This window comes from Dama dama, chromosome 21, assembly GCF_033118175.1.
Source record: "Dama dama isolate Ldn47 chromosome 21, ASM3311817v1, whole genome shotgun sequence".
NCBI lineage: Eukaryota > Metazoa > Chordata > Mammalia > Artiodactyla > Cervidae > Dama > Dama dama.
The window spans coordinates 28,181,733-28,202,553 of NC_083701.1; the positions used below are offsets into that span (position 1 = coordinate 28,181,733).

Below are 20,821 nucleotides of genomic sequence, written 5' to 3' on the forward strand. Positions count from 1 at the left end.
TAAATTCATTGCTTCATTTTGATTATATATAAACAGCAATTTTAATTTTTAGACTAATTTTAATTTAGAATTATTTTCTGTGTTGTAAGCATAAAGCTCACAACTTGATATTGATTTATGTGAGTTTTAAAAAATTGGTTTCAAAATTTAGAGAGAGTGATCCATTCATTTCTTTTGTGCTGGTCTGCCCATTAGAAAGTATATAGACTTGGGCATATGTGAAATCTGTGGTCATTATTGCCTAGCATAAATTATTTTATCCTAGATCTGTGGGGAGGTGGCACTTTGCAAGGCTATTTGAAATGCTAAGTGTTTTGTGTTACCTGCTTTAAGGTAAGTGTGCAAGTTCTATGCAGTACTTGTCTGACAAAACAAGATAAGAGTATCTCCAGCATTGTAAAGCATTACTGTATTACTATAAGTATGATTTGTGACATAGTCATTTAACTTAGGTGTGTCCTTATGGCATCATTGATATTAGAGATACAGATTTCCTATAAACAAAATTGTGTATTGACTACAAATATTTTAGGTTATTAAAATTATTTTCATCCATCAGTATCACCTCTGTTAGATATATTTAGACACACATACAAAGTATTTATTTGTATAAATGTTTATTCAAAGAAATTTTCTTTCTTACTATTCAGTTCACGGTTTTACCCATGGATCCAGTAGTCTAGGATCCCTAAGAGACCTGTGTTCTAATACTGCCTGTGGCCACTGACTTGCCAAGTGATCTTGAGCACATTACACCTCTTGGTCAGAATTTCCCCTCTCCGTTAAATAAAAGTAATAATTCTGGCCTTGAATCCTGTTGTATGTTTTGAGGGTTGTTGTAGTTAAAATAGCCCACCACTTTAGTAGCCATTGTATTTGCTGCCTCACCTAATCTGTTGTTAAGGTGCAGGAAAGCTGTTGCCTAAGACATGGCAGAGGGGAAAAAAATCTACTGGCCTTAAAAGTGTTCGTAATGACTTAAGATGCTTCTGGGGCTTCCTTGGTGATTCAGACAGTAAAGAATCTGCTTGCAATGCAGGAGACACGGGTTCGTTCCCTGGTCAGGAAGATCCCCCAGAGAAGGGAATGGCTACCCACTCCAGTATTCCTGCCTGGAGAATTCCGTGGACAGAGGAGCCTGGTAGCCTACAGTCCATAAAGTTGCAAAAGAGTTGGACACAACATAAGATGCTGTAAATTGGTGGATACTCCCAAGTACACAGATACGCATATACATTACTTGTATTTTTATGCCTCTGTGGGAGAATTACAAGAAGGCAGCACCTCCAGCAAACTGATAACTCTGAGTAACTGTGTTTGAAAAAAGCTGCTCTGCATTAGTTGACTTGGTTTTCAAGCTAGTAAAATCGTTTTATATTTATTTTGTTTATTTTTATGAAGCAGAAAGACTTTCCTTGAACTAAGGCCCAGTATTCTAAGGATGAGTATGAAAGTTAAATTCAAGACTTAACACACGAAAAATGCATGTCTCTGAGGAATTATCAAAGTTTTGAAAAGCATATTCCTTTTTAGTTGACTTAGTATGATTTCAGGGACTGTGAATTTCCTTTCTTAATAGTCTTCAGTTGACAGCATCAGCCTAATACCTGGCTTTATTGTCTTGATTTTCTACTGAGTATTTTTCTGTATGTCCTTAAATGCACTGAAGGATCGAAAATTTGCAAAGAATTCTGTATCACTCTCTTTGTAAGGCAAAAATGCTTTTGTAGCATAAATAACACTGTTAAGTTTACTTATTTATAAGTTGAAATTCTTTTTAATTGATAGATTGTCACTGTGTTAAGTATTAGAACTGTTATTCTTGGCCAGGGTAGTACTGCAGGATAGTAGAAATTTAAGGATAATTGTGTATCTATTGGCCCATAATTTAAGGCTGACTTAATATCATTTTATTTATTAACAAGCTGAATTTTTGCTTGCTGGAATAAAAGTGTATATACTTTTAAAAAGTGTGTTAAAGTGTTTCCTTTCCCTGCAGGCACCACAGATAAGAAGTGTCAGATCCCAGGCTCCTTGTGGCCTCAGGCCTTGCTGCCTGCTTCCTCCTTTCCCTTAAGTTTAAAAATAGGCAAATATTTGGAAAGGAATTTATCTTTTCCATCCTTTCCTTTCCTACCCCTCTGAGCAGAGGGAAATGCTCATTGTTTGGTACCACAATTTATAAAAAATTAGGCTAAAAAAAAAAATTAGGCTAAATTTGACTATTTGTTAGTGTTTCAGAAAAGCAATGGAAAATGCCTTGTATTTTGGCAGTATCTTTTGTATCCTCTCCCCTCGCTACCCCCTCTGGAAATGATTGCAAAGCACTTACTGTTGTTACAGGCTTCATTTTATTAATCCTCAAAACATCCCTATAAGGAGATACAGGGTATATGGTATTGTCCCTGTTTTTATAGGTGGGGAAACATGATGCACAGATCTGTTGACTTTCCTAACTTGATGTAGTCAGGACCAGAGCAAAGAATCACCTGACTTCTAAGGCCCATGTTCTATCTTGATTTGACTCTGCTTCATAGAGCAGAGGAAACAGGCGAAGAATCATGTAAGTCATCTGTTCTTTTTTCCCTGCAGAACTTGTACAGACTATAGAATTGGCTGAGATTTCATTACTTTTTAATGGCTTTTGGGCTCCAAGACATTAGATTGTCATTAAGTGATGTCCAAAACCTAAAGTCTTTAAGACAATTGAATTTCCTTAAGAAAGGTATGCTTCTGAGACTCAAGGACTAGCTTCTTACTCAGATTCTAATTTGATGCAAATTGCTTATCAGTATGAGTGAAATACTTGAAACAAAACATTTTTTTCCTTAGATTGACATAGTCCATTGATAATCTTTTAGGACTTCTTAGACATTTTAATACATCATTTATAAAAGACTGGATTGTATTTATTCAGTGCTGTATTTAGTGTATGAGAATATTTTCTTAGTCTCAGCCTTGTAGAAGAAGAGAAAGAACAGGAAATGAGTAAGAATAGTAGTATAATATATATTTAGGTTAATTTTAAGCAGGTACTTTGAAAAAAACTACAGCAGTGTAGAATAACTTTCTGAGACTCTATAATGAGTATAAGTGATTTCATATTAGGTAGCTATTTCAGATACTGTTGAATACATACCAGCGACACATAAGTACCAGTCCAGGAGTGTGGTGAAGACATGTTTTTCAGATTAATGGATCAGGCATAACTAGCTTTTTGATAAAGGAGTGGTAAAGAGCAGATACATTAGAATCTCTTGGGCTGAAATGATTAGTCTACCAGAAATAACTTAAAGTACCCTCCACTTTAATTTTGTTTCTAGTAGTTGTTACATATTTAAATCCTGGGGAGCACATTCAGCTCAGCTCTGGCATTGATACAGTCCTTATCAAATACAGTAAAACCACCTCAGTGGAGCCAGGATCATGGTGACCTTCAGGTTTCTCTTAGAGGCTTTGAGGGGCAGTGGAGAATTCATGAGAGGTCTACTTTGAAGGCTTAAGAGAATAGTAGTTTTTGAGTGATCATTGATACCCAGGATGGCAAAAAACAAGGGATTTTTTTCTAGCTTTGCTCCCATGTTTCTGTCAACTTGTATATTTCGTTTACGTCCCTAAACTTTTTGGAATAATTAGGGAAAATAGAGATGCTATTATATAAGAACACACAACTTAAATCCATTGCTCCTAACCTTAATTTATAATATTTTATATTTAATGGTTATACTTAAAAATACATTGTATTTTCAGCAATAAATCTTCAGGTATTGAAGGGCTTTATTTTGTTCCTAAGAGATTAGTCAGTCATAAACTTGTTAATGTGGTCCTAAAGTAATTTTTAGTCCTATTTGGATCTTGTAATATTTTATGTAATAATAATATCCAAGATTATTAAATACTGTCATTGAATACTCAGATGAGATGAAGTAGGTACTATTAATAACCTCCTTGAACAGGGAAGTAGAGTAGAGAGGCTAAGTTATTAACTTGAGATCTCCCAGCCTCTCAAGGTTGGATTTGGGACTCACACCCAGGGTCTTTTTACCACCTTGAGTCTGTGCTTAAGAGTCCTGAGACAGTTTCCAGAACAGCAGCTTCATACAGAGCATTGATGGAAGTGATCTCTGAACAAACATGGCGTTACAAATCAGCCTCTAACTGGTGTTTTCATATGTTGCAAGAATATTATGGTTATCTTCAGTGTCTTAGTTTTATTTGTACTTGCTTGTAAAACTCTTCATTGTTTATTGTTTAGTGTTAAGGCCCTTTTTATTTAGGTTTTTTATGATATTTTATTGTGATACTACTTGAAGTGAATTTTTAACTGGAGATTCTTAAGAAACTGATTTTAACTTTGGTTACCAAACAAGGTTATTTATTTATCTTTATTGGACTGAATAGTTACAGTGATTTAGCAAAGGTAGAGAACATTCAGAAATCTATCTTCTCAACAACACTGCCTGAAGTGGTTATTTTAGATTCAAATATAGCATTAGCAAACCCTTCCAATATTTAAATTTAACTGTTTGCTTACTACAGTGTTGAAATTGAGATATTTATGTTATGTTTTTAGTAGTGGGAAGTGTGTATATATATATATATATATATATATATAGTTTGTGTTTATGGGATCTTGGGCTTATATATCCAAGATTTGTAAGTTTTTGGTGCCATATAAATATTTATACCCAAAATTAAGTCATCCTTAAGGGGGTTTTTAAATGAAAAGAACAAAGAACTCAGGATAATTTTTTCCAAGCCGACTTGAAAAATACTGAAAATATTAGGTTATTCTGTGAGTTTCATATAGATAATTACAATATATCTAATACAAACATATTTTTTAGTTTCAGTACAAAACGGTTCGATTCATCAAAAAGATGCTGTAAATGATGATGATTTTGAGCCATACTTAAGTAGCCAGACAAATCAGGTAAGTCTGACAGTCCCATGTTTAGGAAATGAAACAATATTTATTGATTTTTAAAAATAGATGTTTTAATTGAATGAGAGGAACTATATCATGTATTAATATAGTGTGCCTACATAATAGTGAGTAACAGTTGCAGGTTTATGACACAGGAGAATTCTTTGGAAATTGTAGATGGCTAAAACTCAATTATGAAATTTAAAGATTTAAAGATGAGCTTTTGTATATATTGTGGTTAGATTGACTGTTGAATTTAATCTTTCAATGCTGCTGCCATGTCTTCATAGCCAAAGCAAATGACAAGGTTTAATTAGAAATTTTGGGGAGAGGACAGTTTGTACCTGAAATTTTTGGTTAGTATATTTAAAATTTTTATTTAACCTGATAATAAGGAATAGAATTAAAGATATGATAAACACACTTGCCTTATATATTGTAAGCATAGAGAATTTCATCAAATCAAGTAACTAGTGGCTTTTGAGGTTCTTTGTTTGAATTTTTCACAAATAATCTTGTGAATTTATATACAGGAATAATTTAGACTTAAATATTGACCAAACTGAATGATATTCTTTAGTCTCTGTATTCCATTTCTGCATCTCTGTTAATAAAAATATCACTACTGGAAATTTAACAAATCATTATTAAACAGTTTCTTTAGAGACAACATTTTGGAACAAAACTACTTTTGTTAATTTTCCTTATAAAAAGATGCATGAAAAAATGTACCTTGAAATATTACCCTAGATTGTTTTTAAACTTAATAAAAGAACAAGGAACCAAATATTGTTATAGAACTTTGCAGTTGCAGAGAAAATTTCAACAAAAAGTAGTTCCCAATTTGTGGAATACATGATTATTTTTAGGACTTTGGAGAACTATGGTTATGTTCAACCTAATCTATGTTTATTTCTCTCTAACACTGCCTTCTGTCAGTTGATCTACATCCCTCGAGTATGTTGAGAGGGAATAAATAAATGAGAAAAAATTAAAATGAGTGATAAAATTTATGTTTTTTTTAGAAGTTTGGCTACTTCTAAAAAAAAATGAAAAAAATTATTTTCATGCTTATGTAATCTAACTTTGTGGTCTCAGTAACAGATCTACTTTCCACCTATAGGTGTGAAAGAATGTATCACTGGAAAGTAGGGAAAGATCATTTGTTGGGGGGTGTGGTGAAGGTTTTAAACAAAAGAAACAGTACTGTGTTCTGTTTGGGCCCAGACACTAATCTCAGTTAACATCCCTTATGGCAGTGTTTCCAATTTTTTGAGAAATTCTAATAAAGAGTTATAGTAGATACTCTGCTAACAAGGTCTCCATTGTTAGAAAAGTTTGGGAAATTTATTTGGTTTAAATAATTGAATTGTTTTTTGCTACTTGATTTTATACTTTGTGTGTTATAATGTAAAATAGAATGTCTAAGGAAGGGTACAGAATGAGTATTTTCTGAAATATTTGTTCAAACTTTATTTTCAAGAAATTTTAATGGATTATAAATGTTTGAGAATTGCTGCCTGTAAGAATCTTCTTGTTTTATTTGGTAACAGATATTTCATAATTTATTTGTCACAGGGACTTAGAAGATTGGTTTTTTGGCATTCCACAGAGATGCTTCAGGTCTGCCTAGGGGAGACCTGGGGAGGGTAACCTGGATCCCACCTGTGTAGCAACCAGAGCTGTGCTTTGCATTTTATGTGTTTTATATGTTGGAATTCTGCATACAATTTCACATAAAGCATTGGAAAGTCTTTTTTTTTTTTTAAACTGTTAAGGGCATTTACATTAGTGAATCCAGTTTTTAAATTGTATCATAAAAGTTTCCTTATGTTGGGGCAAAACATCTATAAAAGGTTTGTTTTAATGTGATGTTTAAATGAAAGGTCTTATGATTTCTATTAAATCACTTAAATCAATGATGAATTAATGTAATGTGCTATTTAAAGAGATGTCTTAAAAGTTTGATACCAGTGAGACTATATTTTACCACCTCCTTCTTGCCAGTACTAATGAATAGGTTTTTACCAGTTACCTTTCTGTAATAACTAAAAATAATGATCTAATCAGGGTAAATGGTACTAACACTTCCCTGGTGGTTCAGCAGGTAAAAGAATCCACCCACCAATGCAGGAGACATGGGTTTGATCCCTGGGTTGTGAATGTCCCCTGGAAAAGGAAATGACAAGTCACCCCAGTATTCTTGCCTGGGAAATCCCATAGTCAAGAGGAGCCTGGGGGGCTACAGTCCCTGGGGTCGTAAAGAGTCAGATACGACTTAGCAACTGAGCATGAGCGTGAACACTATAGAATATTGAAAACTGGCTTTATTGGAGAGCAAAATTGAAAATTATCTGAAATCTTAAAGATAAGCCTTACAAAATTTAAATTTGTTGTGATTACTTAGCTGAAATAGAAAATACTTTACAAATTGACCTTTTAAAGTAGATTAGTGAAAACTTCTGTTGGTGAAATATTTGAAGTAATTATTTGGAGATTTAAAGTCATGCAAGTATTTATAGCTTCTTGCACTAACCTAGCCGAAATAATTGTTTAATTAAATTTTCAACGAAAAACACATTATGTCTTTAAAATGAAATCCCTTCATCTGATTTTGCTATTATAAATAATAAAAATTATATTCTTTAGTCTGGAAAGGTTTTTATTGTTTGTTTTATATACTTAGAGCGAAATCAGTTCAAACTCAGGGATGCTTTAAAAACAGATTGTTGGTCTTTTACTTCTGTGGCAGTGTATTTCTTCTATTTTCCTAGTGCTCAATATCTTAGAAAATAATTTTCGTGGTAATTTAAAAAGTAAATGTCCTTCAAGATTTAAAATTAGTTCTCTATAGTTCCTCGAAATAGTCTAACGAGGAAGTTGATTGAAAATTCAGGTTTAATTACTGTTAAAAGATGCCATGTGATTTATGCATATAAATTTGAAGAATAAATTGAAAAACACCAAAGTTTGAATTTGTCTGCTTGTGTGTATATATATATATATGGGGAAATAAATTCATAGCTGTGTTGATCAGAGAAGAGGTATAGAGAACTAAGAACATAAAATATCTTTTTCTGTCCCTGTTACTGCCCTTAGGTGAGGTTTTCATTATCTCTGCCTGTTGGAATGATTTCCTGACTGGGGATTCCATATTGCCACCCAGTGGTCTTCTTAAAGTCGTAGTCTGTTGCCATAGTCCTGTTTAAAGACTTAGCAAAGTTTCACCACAGTGGATATATTCATAGTGGCTCCATTCTGTCCTTGACTCATCTTTGGCCAACTTATCCACCTACATTATCTAGGGAATAGGACTTATTTTCTGAAAACCTAAATATTTTCTGAATATTTTCTTTCATGATCTCAAACTTTTTTTATCTATGTGTATGATTTACACACACACAGTCTCATATATCTATTGCTTAGTGAAGTCTGCTGATTTTCTCAGTTACTTGCTCCCTCTTGTTTATACTCAAGTGTTTTGTTTTGCTTTGTTCTCATTTCTGTAACTGTCCTTCCTAGATTGTCTTCCCTCCTAAAGGTGTGAAATGCTCTAGGCCAAACACCATCTTTTTCTGTCCGTCTCCAGTGACTGGCACTGTATCTGGCATGTAGCAGGATTCATTAAGTATTTATTGAATAAGTAGATTAGGTTAACTGCTAGAATTAAGGAGTAAAGAAGTATTGTTGGTGAAATATTCAGATTGAGTATAATGTATAACGCTACATCTTCTTATTGACATCTATATGATTACATTTGCATGTATTACACTTTTTTAAAAGTATAATAATTTTAAAATAATAAAATTCACATACACAGTAAAAGTATATTAAACTCAACTTTTTGTTGTTAATCCAATAAGTTAGTTCTGGAGTTTGAAGTACCTCAAGTTCTTAATGGATAACAGTTTTCTCTGCAGACGTCCTGTTAGTGGTGAATAATACTTTAACCTTTTTTGTATTGACCTTCTAAGACATTGTACAGTATTCTCTTTTGAAAGTTTGGATATTTATGAAGTAAAAATTGGTATTAAGTTAGTATAACTGAAAGACTCAGTTATAATTGAGTTGTACTGAAGTGCCCTCAGGTCAGAACAGTAATCATGAATTTTTTCTTACTGTTGTTCAAACTTTGTTTGAGATAATAGAAAACAATTGCCCTATATCACAAGGCTAAGAAATGATAATTATAAATGATTGAAATTCTAAGGAAGAATTTTTAATCTTTTCTGTATTTGTTTTCAAATTAAAATAAGATTAACTCCTGTACTTTAGCACTTTGCAGTTAACAAGTAGATTTTTTAAATTTTGTAATTGATTAGAGCAGCAAGTGTTATCCCATTTACCAATGAAGGAACAAGGTTAGAGAAATTAAATGATCTGATGATCACTGACATAGAAACTGGTAGAGAATTGAACCTACTGTGTCCTTGATTACAATTGCTGTATCATTCCATGACTTTATACTCTAAAGATCCAGGCTAGTCAGTTTGAGTGAAATTATATGCATTTGCTGATTAATTTACATTTTAAACTTATATTTTCAAAAGGCAAGTTAAATTGTATTAATACAACTATTGTTGATTGACTAGTTAGTGTGTCCTAGGTACCTTATTTTTATTTCTTTCAATATTTGAGAAAACTCAAGTGTTTAAATAACTTGATTTTGGTTTTACACAACTGATGAGTACTGGGTTGGGATTAGAATTTAGATTAGATACCTCCTGGCGTCACATCTACCTTATATAATTAAATGGTCTCTCTCCAGATTGTATTTCTGAGTTTATGCTCTAGGTAAAGGGTTTGTGGATCTGTTACCTTACAAGTATGTTTCATTATTTCCATTGAATATTATATCAATTTTTGTATGTGCATATTGTTATCTTCCTATTTCCAGTTCTTGAGTAAGAGAGAAATACCAAACATTTCACATCACTTTGTTTAGAGGTCATATATCTTTAAACAACAAAGTGAAACTTCACTACGAATAAACTATTTTAAAGTGATTATTTGGACATAAACTGCTAAATTGATTATACCTCATTGTACCAGATTTGAAGTAAAAGGTGAAAGATAGTTTTGAGTTATTGTTTTCCATCATCAGTAGGTGGAAATTTTGTTCCCCTTCTTTACCCAAGGTACTTTCTCCTAATTGATACTCCACTTAGCAATTAAGAATTTACCTTATATTTGGCAAGACATTGAAAAATATTTCCAGTTATAACCAAAGCTCTGCTAATACAAAACGTGTTTACCGTATCTTACTTTTAAACTTTGAATAGTTTCCCAGAACTTTGTTTTCTCTAGAACCCAAACTGAAACACTAGCCTGATAAGGAGACTGCTTAGGTTTTTCTTTCACAGAGCTAAGGAAAAAGCTTCTCTTTCAGCTATAACTACCGAAAGAATTAGGAATTAGCATTGTTTGGTCAACTGGAGAGAGTAGGCCATTTATGTATTGTGCTCACTGTGGATAGCTCTGGAGTTAGGTATGGACAGCTGAGCCTCTCTGCTGACTAGCCTGAGCTGTCTAACAAAACACTTGTGGTTAATGGAGCACATTTTAAAGTAATTTAAACTTAGTATTTTGACACAATCACTAATTTAGGGGTGAAGTAAAACTCATCATTCAAAAATAATTATATTTAATAAAAATCTCCACACCAAAAGTGTTTGGACCTGGTCCAGCCCCAGAAGTGAAAGAAATGGCAAAAATTTGTTACACACTGAATCTAATGGTACAGGTTTTTTGTTTTTTTTTTTTTAAATAGGAATCAGTATAAATAGATAATCTATTAAAACCAGGTTTGACAAACTGATCCAGGGACCAAAACCTGTTTTCTTTGAGGAAACCCTTGAGCTGGCAGCTTTTTAAAGGGTTATAAAAAGATGAATATGTGACTGCAACCAGAGGCTTTATTTGGCTTGTGAAGCTTAAAATATTTGCTCACTGGCTCTTCAGTTTGCTAATACCTGAATCATGTGACATGTATAGACAAATTAGAAGCTTGATACGTAACTGTTGTGCAGAATTTAGCATTTGTGAGGGTAAAGAAAGCATATTCAATATAATTTATGAGTATGATTTTGCAAACACTTTTATCATGAAGAATGAGCTTCAAAGCTTTTCACTTTGTTTTTCCACTCCCACATCCAGGTAAGGATGTACTGAGTCCAGATTTCAGGCTAACATTCTAAATTAAAACTTTGAAAGTGATTACCTGCATGTTCTTTTATCTCTCTTATTCCCTTGTGTGGAATATATTCCACTTCCCTGTGCAGTATGTCTTCTTAACTGTAGGTTTTCCTTTAGAATGAATATCTTATGTCAGTATTTTTAACAATGTAGACTTTTAGTAAGTGTTTGGTTAGAATAAATAATAAAGTAATAAAGGGAATTATTTTAATAACTTCAAAAAATTTAAAAATTTAAATCTTGATTATTGGCTAAACTTAGGCTTTCTCAAGTGACTTCAGTATGAAGTACTGTGAATACTTTCAACAAGTAATTTACTGATTGAATTATAAACACAGATGTGAGTGTATCCCTGGCTAATGAAGTTTGTTCATTATCCTTCAAGAATTTTATTTTTTTATCAAACCACTGTTGGTGATTTTTCAGCATTCTTCAGGCTTCATTTCCTTCATGCTAATATTTTGAGAGTTTTTTGAATATATTTTCAGATATGGTTAATAATTATCTAAAAACTAAATTAGTAAATAGTTGACACACATATTTCCAGTTTCAAATACAGTGGAATTTACTTAATATCAAATATATTTAAAGTCTTTTTTTTTTCTTTAAATATTGCTAAATCACAGTTGTTTTTTGTTTTTAAGTTCATGTTTAACTGGAAATACTTGGTAAATCTGTGTCTTTTAAATGCAACCTTTATTTGATTCTCGTTATTTTCATTTAATTGTATCAGAATTATTTCAAAAGACAATATTAAATTAGCTTTCTTATAGATAGTGTAAAGTTTAACAGTTGTGAGGTATATATCACAGATACCTTAATAGTAATAGTAAAGCATTTTAACTTTTAGTAATAGGCCTTTTAAAAAATAAAATGAAGTCCAGGTAGTATCTATGATGTGATTGTCACACATTCGTGTTGATATTCTTTCTCAAGTGGGAAAGCAGCGACAGGAGTAATCCCAAGAGAGTAACAGCCCTTCCCACCCCTACCCCCCAAAAAAATGCACTTTGCTCCATCACCTTCTCCACTTTGCTCCAGGAAACTTAGAGTGTAAAGTGAATAATTTTCAAAATGGTATTGACTCTTGGGAAGGAATACAAATTGTCTCGACTGGATATTAGCTTAATTTTTTCATCTTGATGAATTTTACAAAATTTAAAGCTCTGTTCAAGGCTTTAAAAGTCACACCCAAAATATAGAGTGAAAATCTATTACAGATTGTCCCTTGGGGGAATTTGTTTCAGGACCCTACTGATAACAAAATTCACAGATACTAAAGTCCCTAATGGCATCTGTATCATATAACCTATGCACAACCTCCTCTATACTTCACATCACCTCCACATTACTGATAATACCAAATAAAATGTAAATGCCATCTAAACATGCTGCCCATGTGCCAAATTCAGGTTTTGCTTTTTGAAACTTAGTGAAAAACTTTTTTTTCCTGAGTGTTTTTGTGCCATGGTTGGTTAAATCCACGGATGCAAAACCTGTGGACTGGAGGGCTGACTATATTAGACAGATTTGGGGCACAAGAAACCTACCTTCAAAAGAAATCCATAGACTCTTATTTTTTACATTGGCTAGTTAACAAATTTGAGTTTTTTCTTTAATAAGCTTTGAATTTTGACATCACTAAATGAATGATTAGTTCATTTCATTTAAAATAAAGACCAATTTAGTTACAGTAACTCTGGAAAAAATGGTAGGAACTTAACTATTTCTAAGTTAAAATTCTGATCAGGAAGTTGGTAAATTTACTGTGTAAAATTTCTTTTTTTAAATTATTTATTATTTTTTTGGGCTGCATTGCATGGCATGTGGGGTCTTAGTTCCCCGATCAGGGGTTGAACCTGTGCCCCCTGTGTTGGGAGTGCCGAGTCTTAGCCACTGGACCACTACCGTATTATGTAAAATTTAAAACATAGAGAATAAGAAAAGCGGCACCTGTTACCAACCATTAAGAAACTATTAGAGTTTCATTTTGTTTTTCAGAATGAGCAAGGCAAAACTAAATATGGATTTGTATAATATTAAGTCTTTTTTTGTTTCTTCTCAGTGCGAACATTTCTCTATTTTTTATAAAAATACAAAATTGCTGAACTGGATTCCATCATAGATACACTGTAATTCCTCTATCAGTTGGCATTATTTCTGTGTTCATTTAATCCTTACTCATAAATTTTTTGATACATCAGTTGCTTAAAATAAAGCTAAGAATCAAGTGTTTCTGCAAAGTTTATAAATCAAGTTTTTGTAGAAATTAGTGTTTTTAAATTGTGCCCAGAGGATCTGGGTCTTATACAAAAATAATCCCCATCTTAACCTCCCATACCCCCCAAAACCCTGTGATTTTATTATAAATATATTAAAGTAGTCATCAGTAAACTTTTCTCTTGATAAAATCAGATTTAAATTTTTAATTTTTTTTAATCTGAAACAGGTACATCTGTTTCCCATTTATTTAAAACAATTTGGTTTTAGGGATGTTCCCCTCCCCCCACATCTTCGTCACTCCTGACTGTGATCTCTTGTTTTCCAGAATAACAGCTATCCACCAATGTCAGATCCATACATGCCTAGTTACTATGCTCCATCCATTGGATTTCCATATTCGCTTGGGGAAGCAGCATGGTCCACAGCTGGAGACCAGCCTATGCCATATCTGACAACCTATGGACAGATGAGTAATGGAGAGCATCATTATATACCAGACGGTGTGTTTAGTCAGCCTGGGGCATTAGGAAATACCCCTCCATTTCTTGGTCAACATGGATTTAACTTTTTTCCTGGTAATGCTGATTTCTCTACATGGGGGACAAGTGGATCTCAGGGACAATCAACACAAAGTTCTGCTTATAGTAGCAGTTACGGTTATCCACCTAGTTCTCTTGGGAGAGCTATTACTGATGGACAGGCTGGATTTGGCAATGATACTTTGAGCAAGGTGCCTGGCATTAGCAGTATCGAGCAAGGCATGACCGGACTGAAAATTGGTGGTGACCTGACCGCTGCAGTGACGAAAACTGTAGGAACAGCATTGAGCAGCAGTGGTATGACCAGCATCGCAACCAATAGTGTGCCCCCGGTTAGCAGTGCGGCTCCGAAACCCACCTCCTGGGCAGCCATTGCCAGAAAGCCCGCCAAACCTCAACCGAAACTTAAACCCAAGGGCAATGTGGGCATCGGGGGTTCCGCTGTGCCGCCACCTCCTATAAAACACAACATGAATATTGGAACTTGGGACGAAAAGGGGTCAGTGGTAAAGGCTCCACCAACCCAACCAGTTCTGCCTCCTCAGACTATAATCCAGCAGCCTCAGCCATTAATTCAGCCACCACCCCTGGTGCAGAGCCAACTGCCTCAACCGCAGCCTCAGCCGCCACAAGCGCAGCAGCCGCAAGGACCTCAGCCACAGGCCCAGCCTCACCAAGTGCAGCCCCCGCAGCCGCAGCTGCAGAACCGCTGGGTGGCGCCCCGGAACCGGGGGGCCGGCTTCAACCAGAACAACGGAGCGGGCAGTGAAAACTTTGGTCTAGGTGTCGTTCCTGTCAGCGCTTCCCCGTCGAGTGTGGAAGTGCACCCCGTGCTGGAAAAGCTAAAGGCCATAAACAACTACAATCCCAAAGACTTTGACTGGAACCTGAAGAACGGACGTGTGTTTATAATTAAGAGCTATTCTGAGGACGACATACACCGTTCCATTAAGTACTCTATCTGGTGTAGTACTGAGCATGGGAATAAGCGTTTGGATGCGGCTTACCGTTCCCTGAATGGGAAAGGCCCACTCTATTTGCTCTTCAGTGTGAATGGCAGTGGACACTTCTGTGGAGTGGCTGAGATGAAGTCTGTTGTGGACTATAATGCGTATGCTGGTGTCTGGTCTCAGGATAAGTGGAAGGGCAAATTTGAAGTTAAATGGATCTTTGTCAAAGATGTCCCCAATAACCAATTACGGCATATTCGCTTAGAAAATAATGACAACAAACCAGTTACCAATTCAAGGGACACTCAAGAGGTACCCCTAGAAAAAGCTAAGCAAGTGCTTAAAATAATTGCTACTTTCAAGCATACCACCTCAATCTTTGATGACTTTGCACATTATGAAAAGCGTCAAGAAGAGGAGGAAGCCATGCGTAGGGTAAGAGTACAATAATTTTTGTGTGTAGGGTCTTTTCATTGGGGTGGTGTATATGGATGGATAGTCTTTAATGCCTTGTGGTGTTATATTCTGAGTTTAAGGAAACTGACCACTTAGCTTATGGAACAGAATTCTACAAACATCCTTGAAGGCCTGGGATGCCTTCCTACGGGCAACCCTTACTCTGAATTTGCCTCCTGCCTATTCTTCATACTCCTCAGATGATAAAGGTCTTTGAGTCCTCTTCATCAGAGCTCTGAGTTCTGCATTCGTTATTAAGAACTGGCTAAGGATTCTAGTCGCTGATCTTTTAACTTTAATTTTATGGGAGTATGTATTTGGAGTTTGAGACAAACAGCTTTTAAGTAAATGTTTGAGTGCTACTGATTTTGTCTTTATGATAAATAGATACTTTCCCTTAAGATTCCTGAGGCATATTTATAATTTGTGCACTTAATAGCATTTGTACAGAACATATTGAATAGTGAGGATCCGACTTTAGCGAGACAGCTTAGAACTGAGATGAAGTGGACTTGGATGTACACTGCAGAATTCGGTTTCTGATTCTGTTATTTGCCCTCTGAGACTTTAAGGGAGACTGACCCTGAAGTTAAACACTGTTTACACTTGCCTCAGGTTGGCCAGGGTTTGATCACAGAGCAGGACGGGCCGAGGAATGTTTTCTGTTCCAAACTACAAAAGTAAATTGCAGAGTTCTGTTTTTAGGAGGAGAAGAGAATGGATGGAGTAGACAACTGGCAGATTTTTCCATTCATAATACATTTAAATTTCAAGTAAAGCAGAGCTCATTAGAAGCTTCTTCAGTAAATTAAGTTGGTTACAGTGGAAAGCTTCTATGTAGAAATGAAGATAAAGCAGGAACTTCAACTTGTTCTGTGTGTAAAACATCAGTGGTTTGTTTCTGTGTGAACCTAAGTATCTTGTGGCTTCTTAGTCTGGATGGAAGAGGGAACTGTTTCAAATAACAGTCCTCACTGCTCAATAATGTTGGAAATAATGATCCTAAGGCAGTAAGTTTCCAAAACTTAGGCCATACAAATATCAGTTAAGGTGCTTCCTGATACTGCAGCTTCTTGAATCCCACTCTAGGAGAATCTGATATGTTTGATTAGAGGCCTGGTGTGCAAGCATCTCGGGTGATTCTGGTGCTAGTGATCACTGTGGTGAATTTTGAGTACAATTAAGCACAATACAACTGACTGAAAAGCACTGCTCAGCCTTACCAATGAAATGCTGGATATCTTTGAGTTTTCTTCAGGTTAAATGTGGTAAGTGAGGGAAAAAGAGGATCAAGAGTAGCTTTTTTGAGCTCAGCAGTTGAGTCAGTGGCCTCACTGTAAGCACCTTTACAGCGAGCGAATCAGAAGAAGTGATTGCACTTTTCTTTCTCCCACCACTAAGGACAGGTCACCCTTTTACATATTCTCACATTTCTTCTCTACCCAATCTGAAAATTTATCCTAGTTTTATTTTTTTGTTATGTAATTGTCTCAGAAATTATTTGTTTTATAATCATATATACAACAAAGATTTAAACTGTATAATTTTAAACCTAAAATTTTCGCATTTAAATTGTTTCATGGCTTACTGCCAGTCTTTTTATAACATGTCTAAACCCACCTTTGACATTTTAATTTTGAATCTTATTATCATCATCAATTTTTTTTTTGGGGGGGGGAGAGTAATTTGGTAATTATTAAGTGCTTCTAGATCCAAAAAATGCCTTTCTTTGGCCATGATATGTGAACAACAGTTTTATCTGGATATAGAAATCTTGGGTCACAGTCTTTTCATTCAGGCTTTGTTTTATAGTTTTCTATTTATAGTATGTTATTTATAGTTTTATATTATGGAGAAGTCTGAGACCAGCCTAAATTTTCTTTCTTTGGAAATAGCTGTTTCTCTATGTGTGCACAAAATTTATTCTTGCAGTGTGAACATGTATGTGGAATGTGTGCAATGTAGGTCTCTCATAATTTTACTTATTCCTTCATTTATAGGCCAAGTTTTTTTTATTCTCCCTAGTAATGGCAAAAAATAATACTGAATCTTGGGTCCTTCAGTGCCATTGGTTCCTATCTTTATTATTGTTCTTTGCATTTGGAGAATTTCTCAGAATTGAACTTCCATGTCATGGATTTGACTGTTTGTTGACTCTGTAATTTGTAAGGCTTTCTGTACCTCACAGACAGCAGTAGTTTGCTTCCATTATCACATCCATGTCTCCTTTTATACCTGTTGTTTTCTTGCCTGAATCACTTGTTTCAGAGCCCATCTTGATTTTATTGAGCACAAAGATGACTGTTAAAAGCTTATTTCTGCTTCCTGTAATTATCATTTTTAGAAACTTCTTCCTTTTCCATAACTTCTTTAGCTTTCTCTTTTTAAAAATTAAAGTACAGTAAAGTTAAAAAATACCTTTTGCTGCGTCTTTCTAGTCAAGTGCTCCCTTCCCCCTTCTAGTAAGTAATTCTCTGACCTTTTTCTCTGTCTTCGTAAGGCATTTTCCATAATTACACATAAATGAAATTACAGTATGTGAACTTTAATACTGGAGTCTTTTACTCAGCACTATATCTTTGGAATTTATGTTTTGCCAATCAGTTCTTTGTTCCTTTTAATTACTACCATTCCATTATATGGATTTACCACAGTTCATTAACCAATCATTCTTTGAAGGACATCTGGTTGCTTTCAGATTTGGAGAATGTAAAGCTTCTATAAATGTTTGTGTTGTATATATCCTGAACAAAATTAAAAAAAAAAAATCTTACCCTGAAAGTCACTTTTTTGGGGTGTACAGTTCTATGAATTGTAACACATTTGTAGATTTGTGTAACTACCACAACCAGCTTATAGTATTCCCCCGATTATCTTTTTCTGCCCTCTTCATCTTTTATCTTTCCCCTGTGTCTGTCTGAACTCATTGTAGTTTTGTTAGTGTCTTTGTGTGTGTGTGTGAAAAAAATATTTTAAGACTCTGGCTTTTTTAATTTTTCCTATTATTAAACCATACAGAGATCATCTGGATCAGGTATTTGCCCTGAAATAGGTTTGTTTTTGTGTGGTGCTTTAGTGCTTGTGTTAGTTGCATATTGTCTTTCCATTGCAGATATGGAAATGAGAGAGCCATGATGTATTGGGTTGGCCAAAACATTTGTTTGGGTTTTTCCAGAAGATGTGATGGAAAAACCTGAAAAAACTTTTTGGCCAACCCAATATGTTGATGTTGCCAGTTAAGTGATTCATCAGTGAGGAATAAGACATGCTAGTAGGTAAAATTTGACTTTGCTTAGACTTTGAAACCACCATGTCAGGAAATCATTTCCCCTGCTGATTAACTGTTTGGCGTTTGGGATGTCATGTGTCCTTGCCATTTTCTTCCTGGTACTGTTACTCATTTGTGTATTTCCTCTTAGATATGCTTGTGTTTGCACTCTAGCTTTCCAGCAAAAATTGCTTTCAAATGCTCTGGGCATCCTAGTGATAAAGGATGTGTTCCTTGTCTGTTATAGTCCATTTTGGCTCCATCAGAAAGGACAAATCAGTGGTGTTTGCTAGGATTTCCTTTACTGGTTATGCCTTTTTTCTTTTTTAAATAAAAGGAGCAGCAAGTCATTATCCTAATATTCACTTTTACTATGACACCTTCCGTCTTGTATTCAGCTGAAATTTCTCAAAGCTTCTGATACCCTGTGGAAGTCACAGTTCCCCAGGTGACCTTGGGTAGCGTAGGGTTTCTTAAATGACACACGAAATGGAACTACTTGTAATAGAAAAGACTTAACTACTTGTAAGAGAAAAATTTGCCTGGATTAAAATCTGTTCATCAAAAGAAAAGTAAGTACTTAAAGTAAGTAATACTTTAAAGGAAGTAAAAAGACATGCTAGGAACTGGTAGGAATTTAACATAACTGACCAAAGACAGTTATATATAAAGAACTTCTGTGAATTAGTTTAAGAAAAAAATAGTCCCATACAGAAATGGGCAAAAGATAAGGATAGTCCTTTTATGAGAGAGGAAACAATTATGACTAGTAAGTATAAAAAGGTATTCACTCTTAATTCAGAAAATGAATTAAGAGTTAATTCAAGACTATAATGAGAAAATATTTTATATCTACTCATTTGGCAAAATTAAGAAATTTGATAATAGCAAGTATTGGAGTGTATACCAACAAAATGTCTTACTTGTTTGCAGATGGGAGCATTAAATTGATATAGCAGGTAGTTTTGGGCGGGTAGTTTTGCATTTTCTTAACAAACCTGAACATTTCAGTACCTTACAATTCAGCAGTTCTCCTCCAGGGTACGTACCTAAGAAAAACTTCCCACCTACCCCAGAATACATAGAAGAATGTTCTGAGGAGTGTAGTTGATAGTAGTAAATAGCAGGAAACAACCTAAATGTCATCAGCAGGAAAAATGCTTGCATAATATGGGTTTTTTGAGAGTACATTTCGTACATCATGGCTCTTTACCCCAGAAATATATTGTGTATATTTTCTAAGAATAAGGTTATTCTCTTAGTAACCATGATATTCTTTCAGTTGGTCCACAGTGTCCTTTTAAGTGTTTCGGGGTTTTTTAGCTTTTTTTTTTTTTTTTTGGTAGTATAGGGTCTAGGTTAAGATTGGAACAACCCAAGCAATTTTGAATAATAAGAACTATTTTAAAACATTTATGCTAACATAACTTCAAATCTTTGCCTTCTCCAAGTTTGAGAAACTTTTTTCCTGTACTTTCTTTTTTTTCTTTCTTCAGGCAGAGAAAGATTTATTATAAGAAAGAAAGTGACTGGCTTTAGAGAGAAACCAGTGCTCACCCTTTACAGCCAACACTCCTTAGTTTATCTTTAGCCCGAAGCTGGGGTCTTGTGATCACGGGTCTCACGGGCAGGTTTTCCTGTACTTTCTAATAGGACTTTTGTAATTTAAAATTTTACATTTAGTTTTGTGGTTACTGTAATTTCCTTTCTTTTCTTACTGTTTATGTTTTTCTTTAAGTTGTTGAGCCGACTTGCGGTAACAGAAGAAGTGTAAAGAGCTATAATTTCATTTTGTCGTTGGTAGATTTTTTTTTTTTTTTTTGACTAATTTTTTTCTTCCCCTTCTGGTTATTTTGGCAGTTGAGGAATTCCCCACCTTTCTTTGCCAGCACAGCACCCTATGGAGGAGCCGATCACACATATCCTGTTGGGTTATATAAAACTTGGAAAGTTCTAGTTATATAAAACTTGGAAAGCCAAGATTTTCTCTTTTATAGTGAAAGGGTAGTTGTGAAGCTTAAAGCTAAAGGAAAAATGTATGCCAGTGTCATTGTAGTATTTGTATATAGTTCTTAGATTTGAACACACAATTTTGATATATTTGATTAAAATCAAGCTAAAGGAAAAAAAAAACAGGCAAGACGGATCCTCTAAAACAAATAGGTAATTCAGAGAGCAGAAAGTAATTTATACAACAAAAGTTGATTTGTTAAGATTCATGTGTAAAAAGAAGAAAACCAGAAAATGTTCTTGGAAATGAAAA

The 20,821-nt window shown here is 34.5% G+C and overlaps 1 protein-coding gene across 12 annotated transcripts in view; it reads left to right on the forward strand.

The window, feature by feature from the left end:
• The window catches only part of YTHDF3 (YTH N6-methyladenosine RNA binding protein F3), a 33,443-nt gene that overhangs the window by 1,881 nt on the left and 10,741 nt on the right, over window positions 1-20,821 (forward strand). For 7 of the 12 annotated variants that reach the window (XR_009689540.1, XR_009689541.1, XM_061123377.1 and 4 more), the window contains exons 3-6: window positions 2,418-2,563; window positions 4,848-4,933; window positions 6,506-6,550; window positions 13,671-15,269. Coding sequence is in view for 10 of the 12 variants with exons in the window: in XM_061123377.1 (XP_060979360.1) it covers window positions 2,506-2,563; window positions 4,848-4,933; window positions 6,506-6,550; window positions 13,671-15,269 (1,788 nt within the window). In the remaining 2 variants the exon portion in view is untranslated. The remainder of the gene's footprint in view (window positions 1-2,417; window positions 2,564-4,847; window positions 4,934-6,505; window positions 6,551-13,670; window positions 15,270-20,821) is intronic. The other 5 variants (XM_061123380.1, XM_061123386.1, XM_061123383.1 and 2 more) reach the window with 3 other exon arrangements.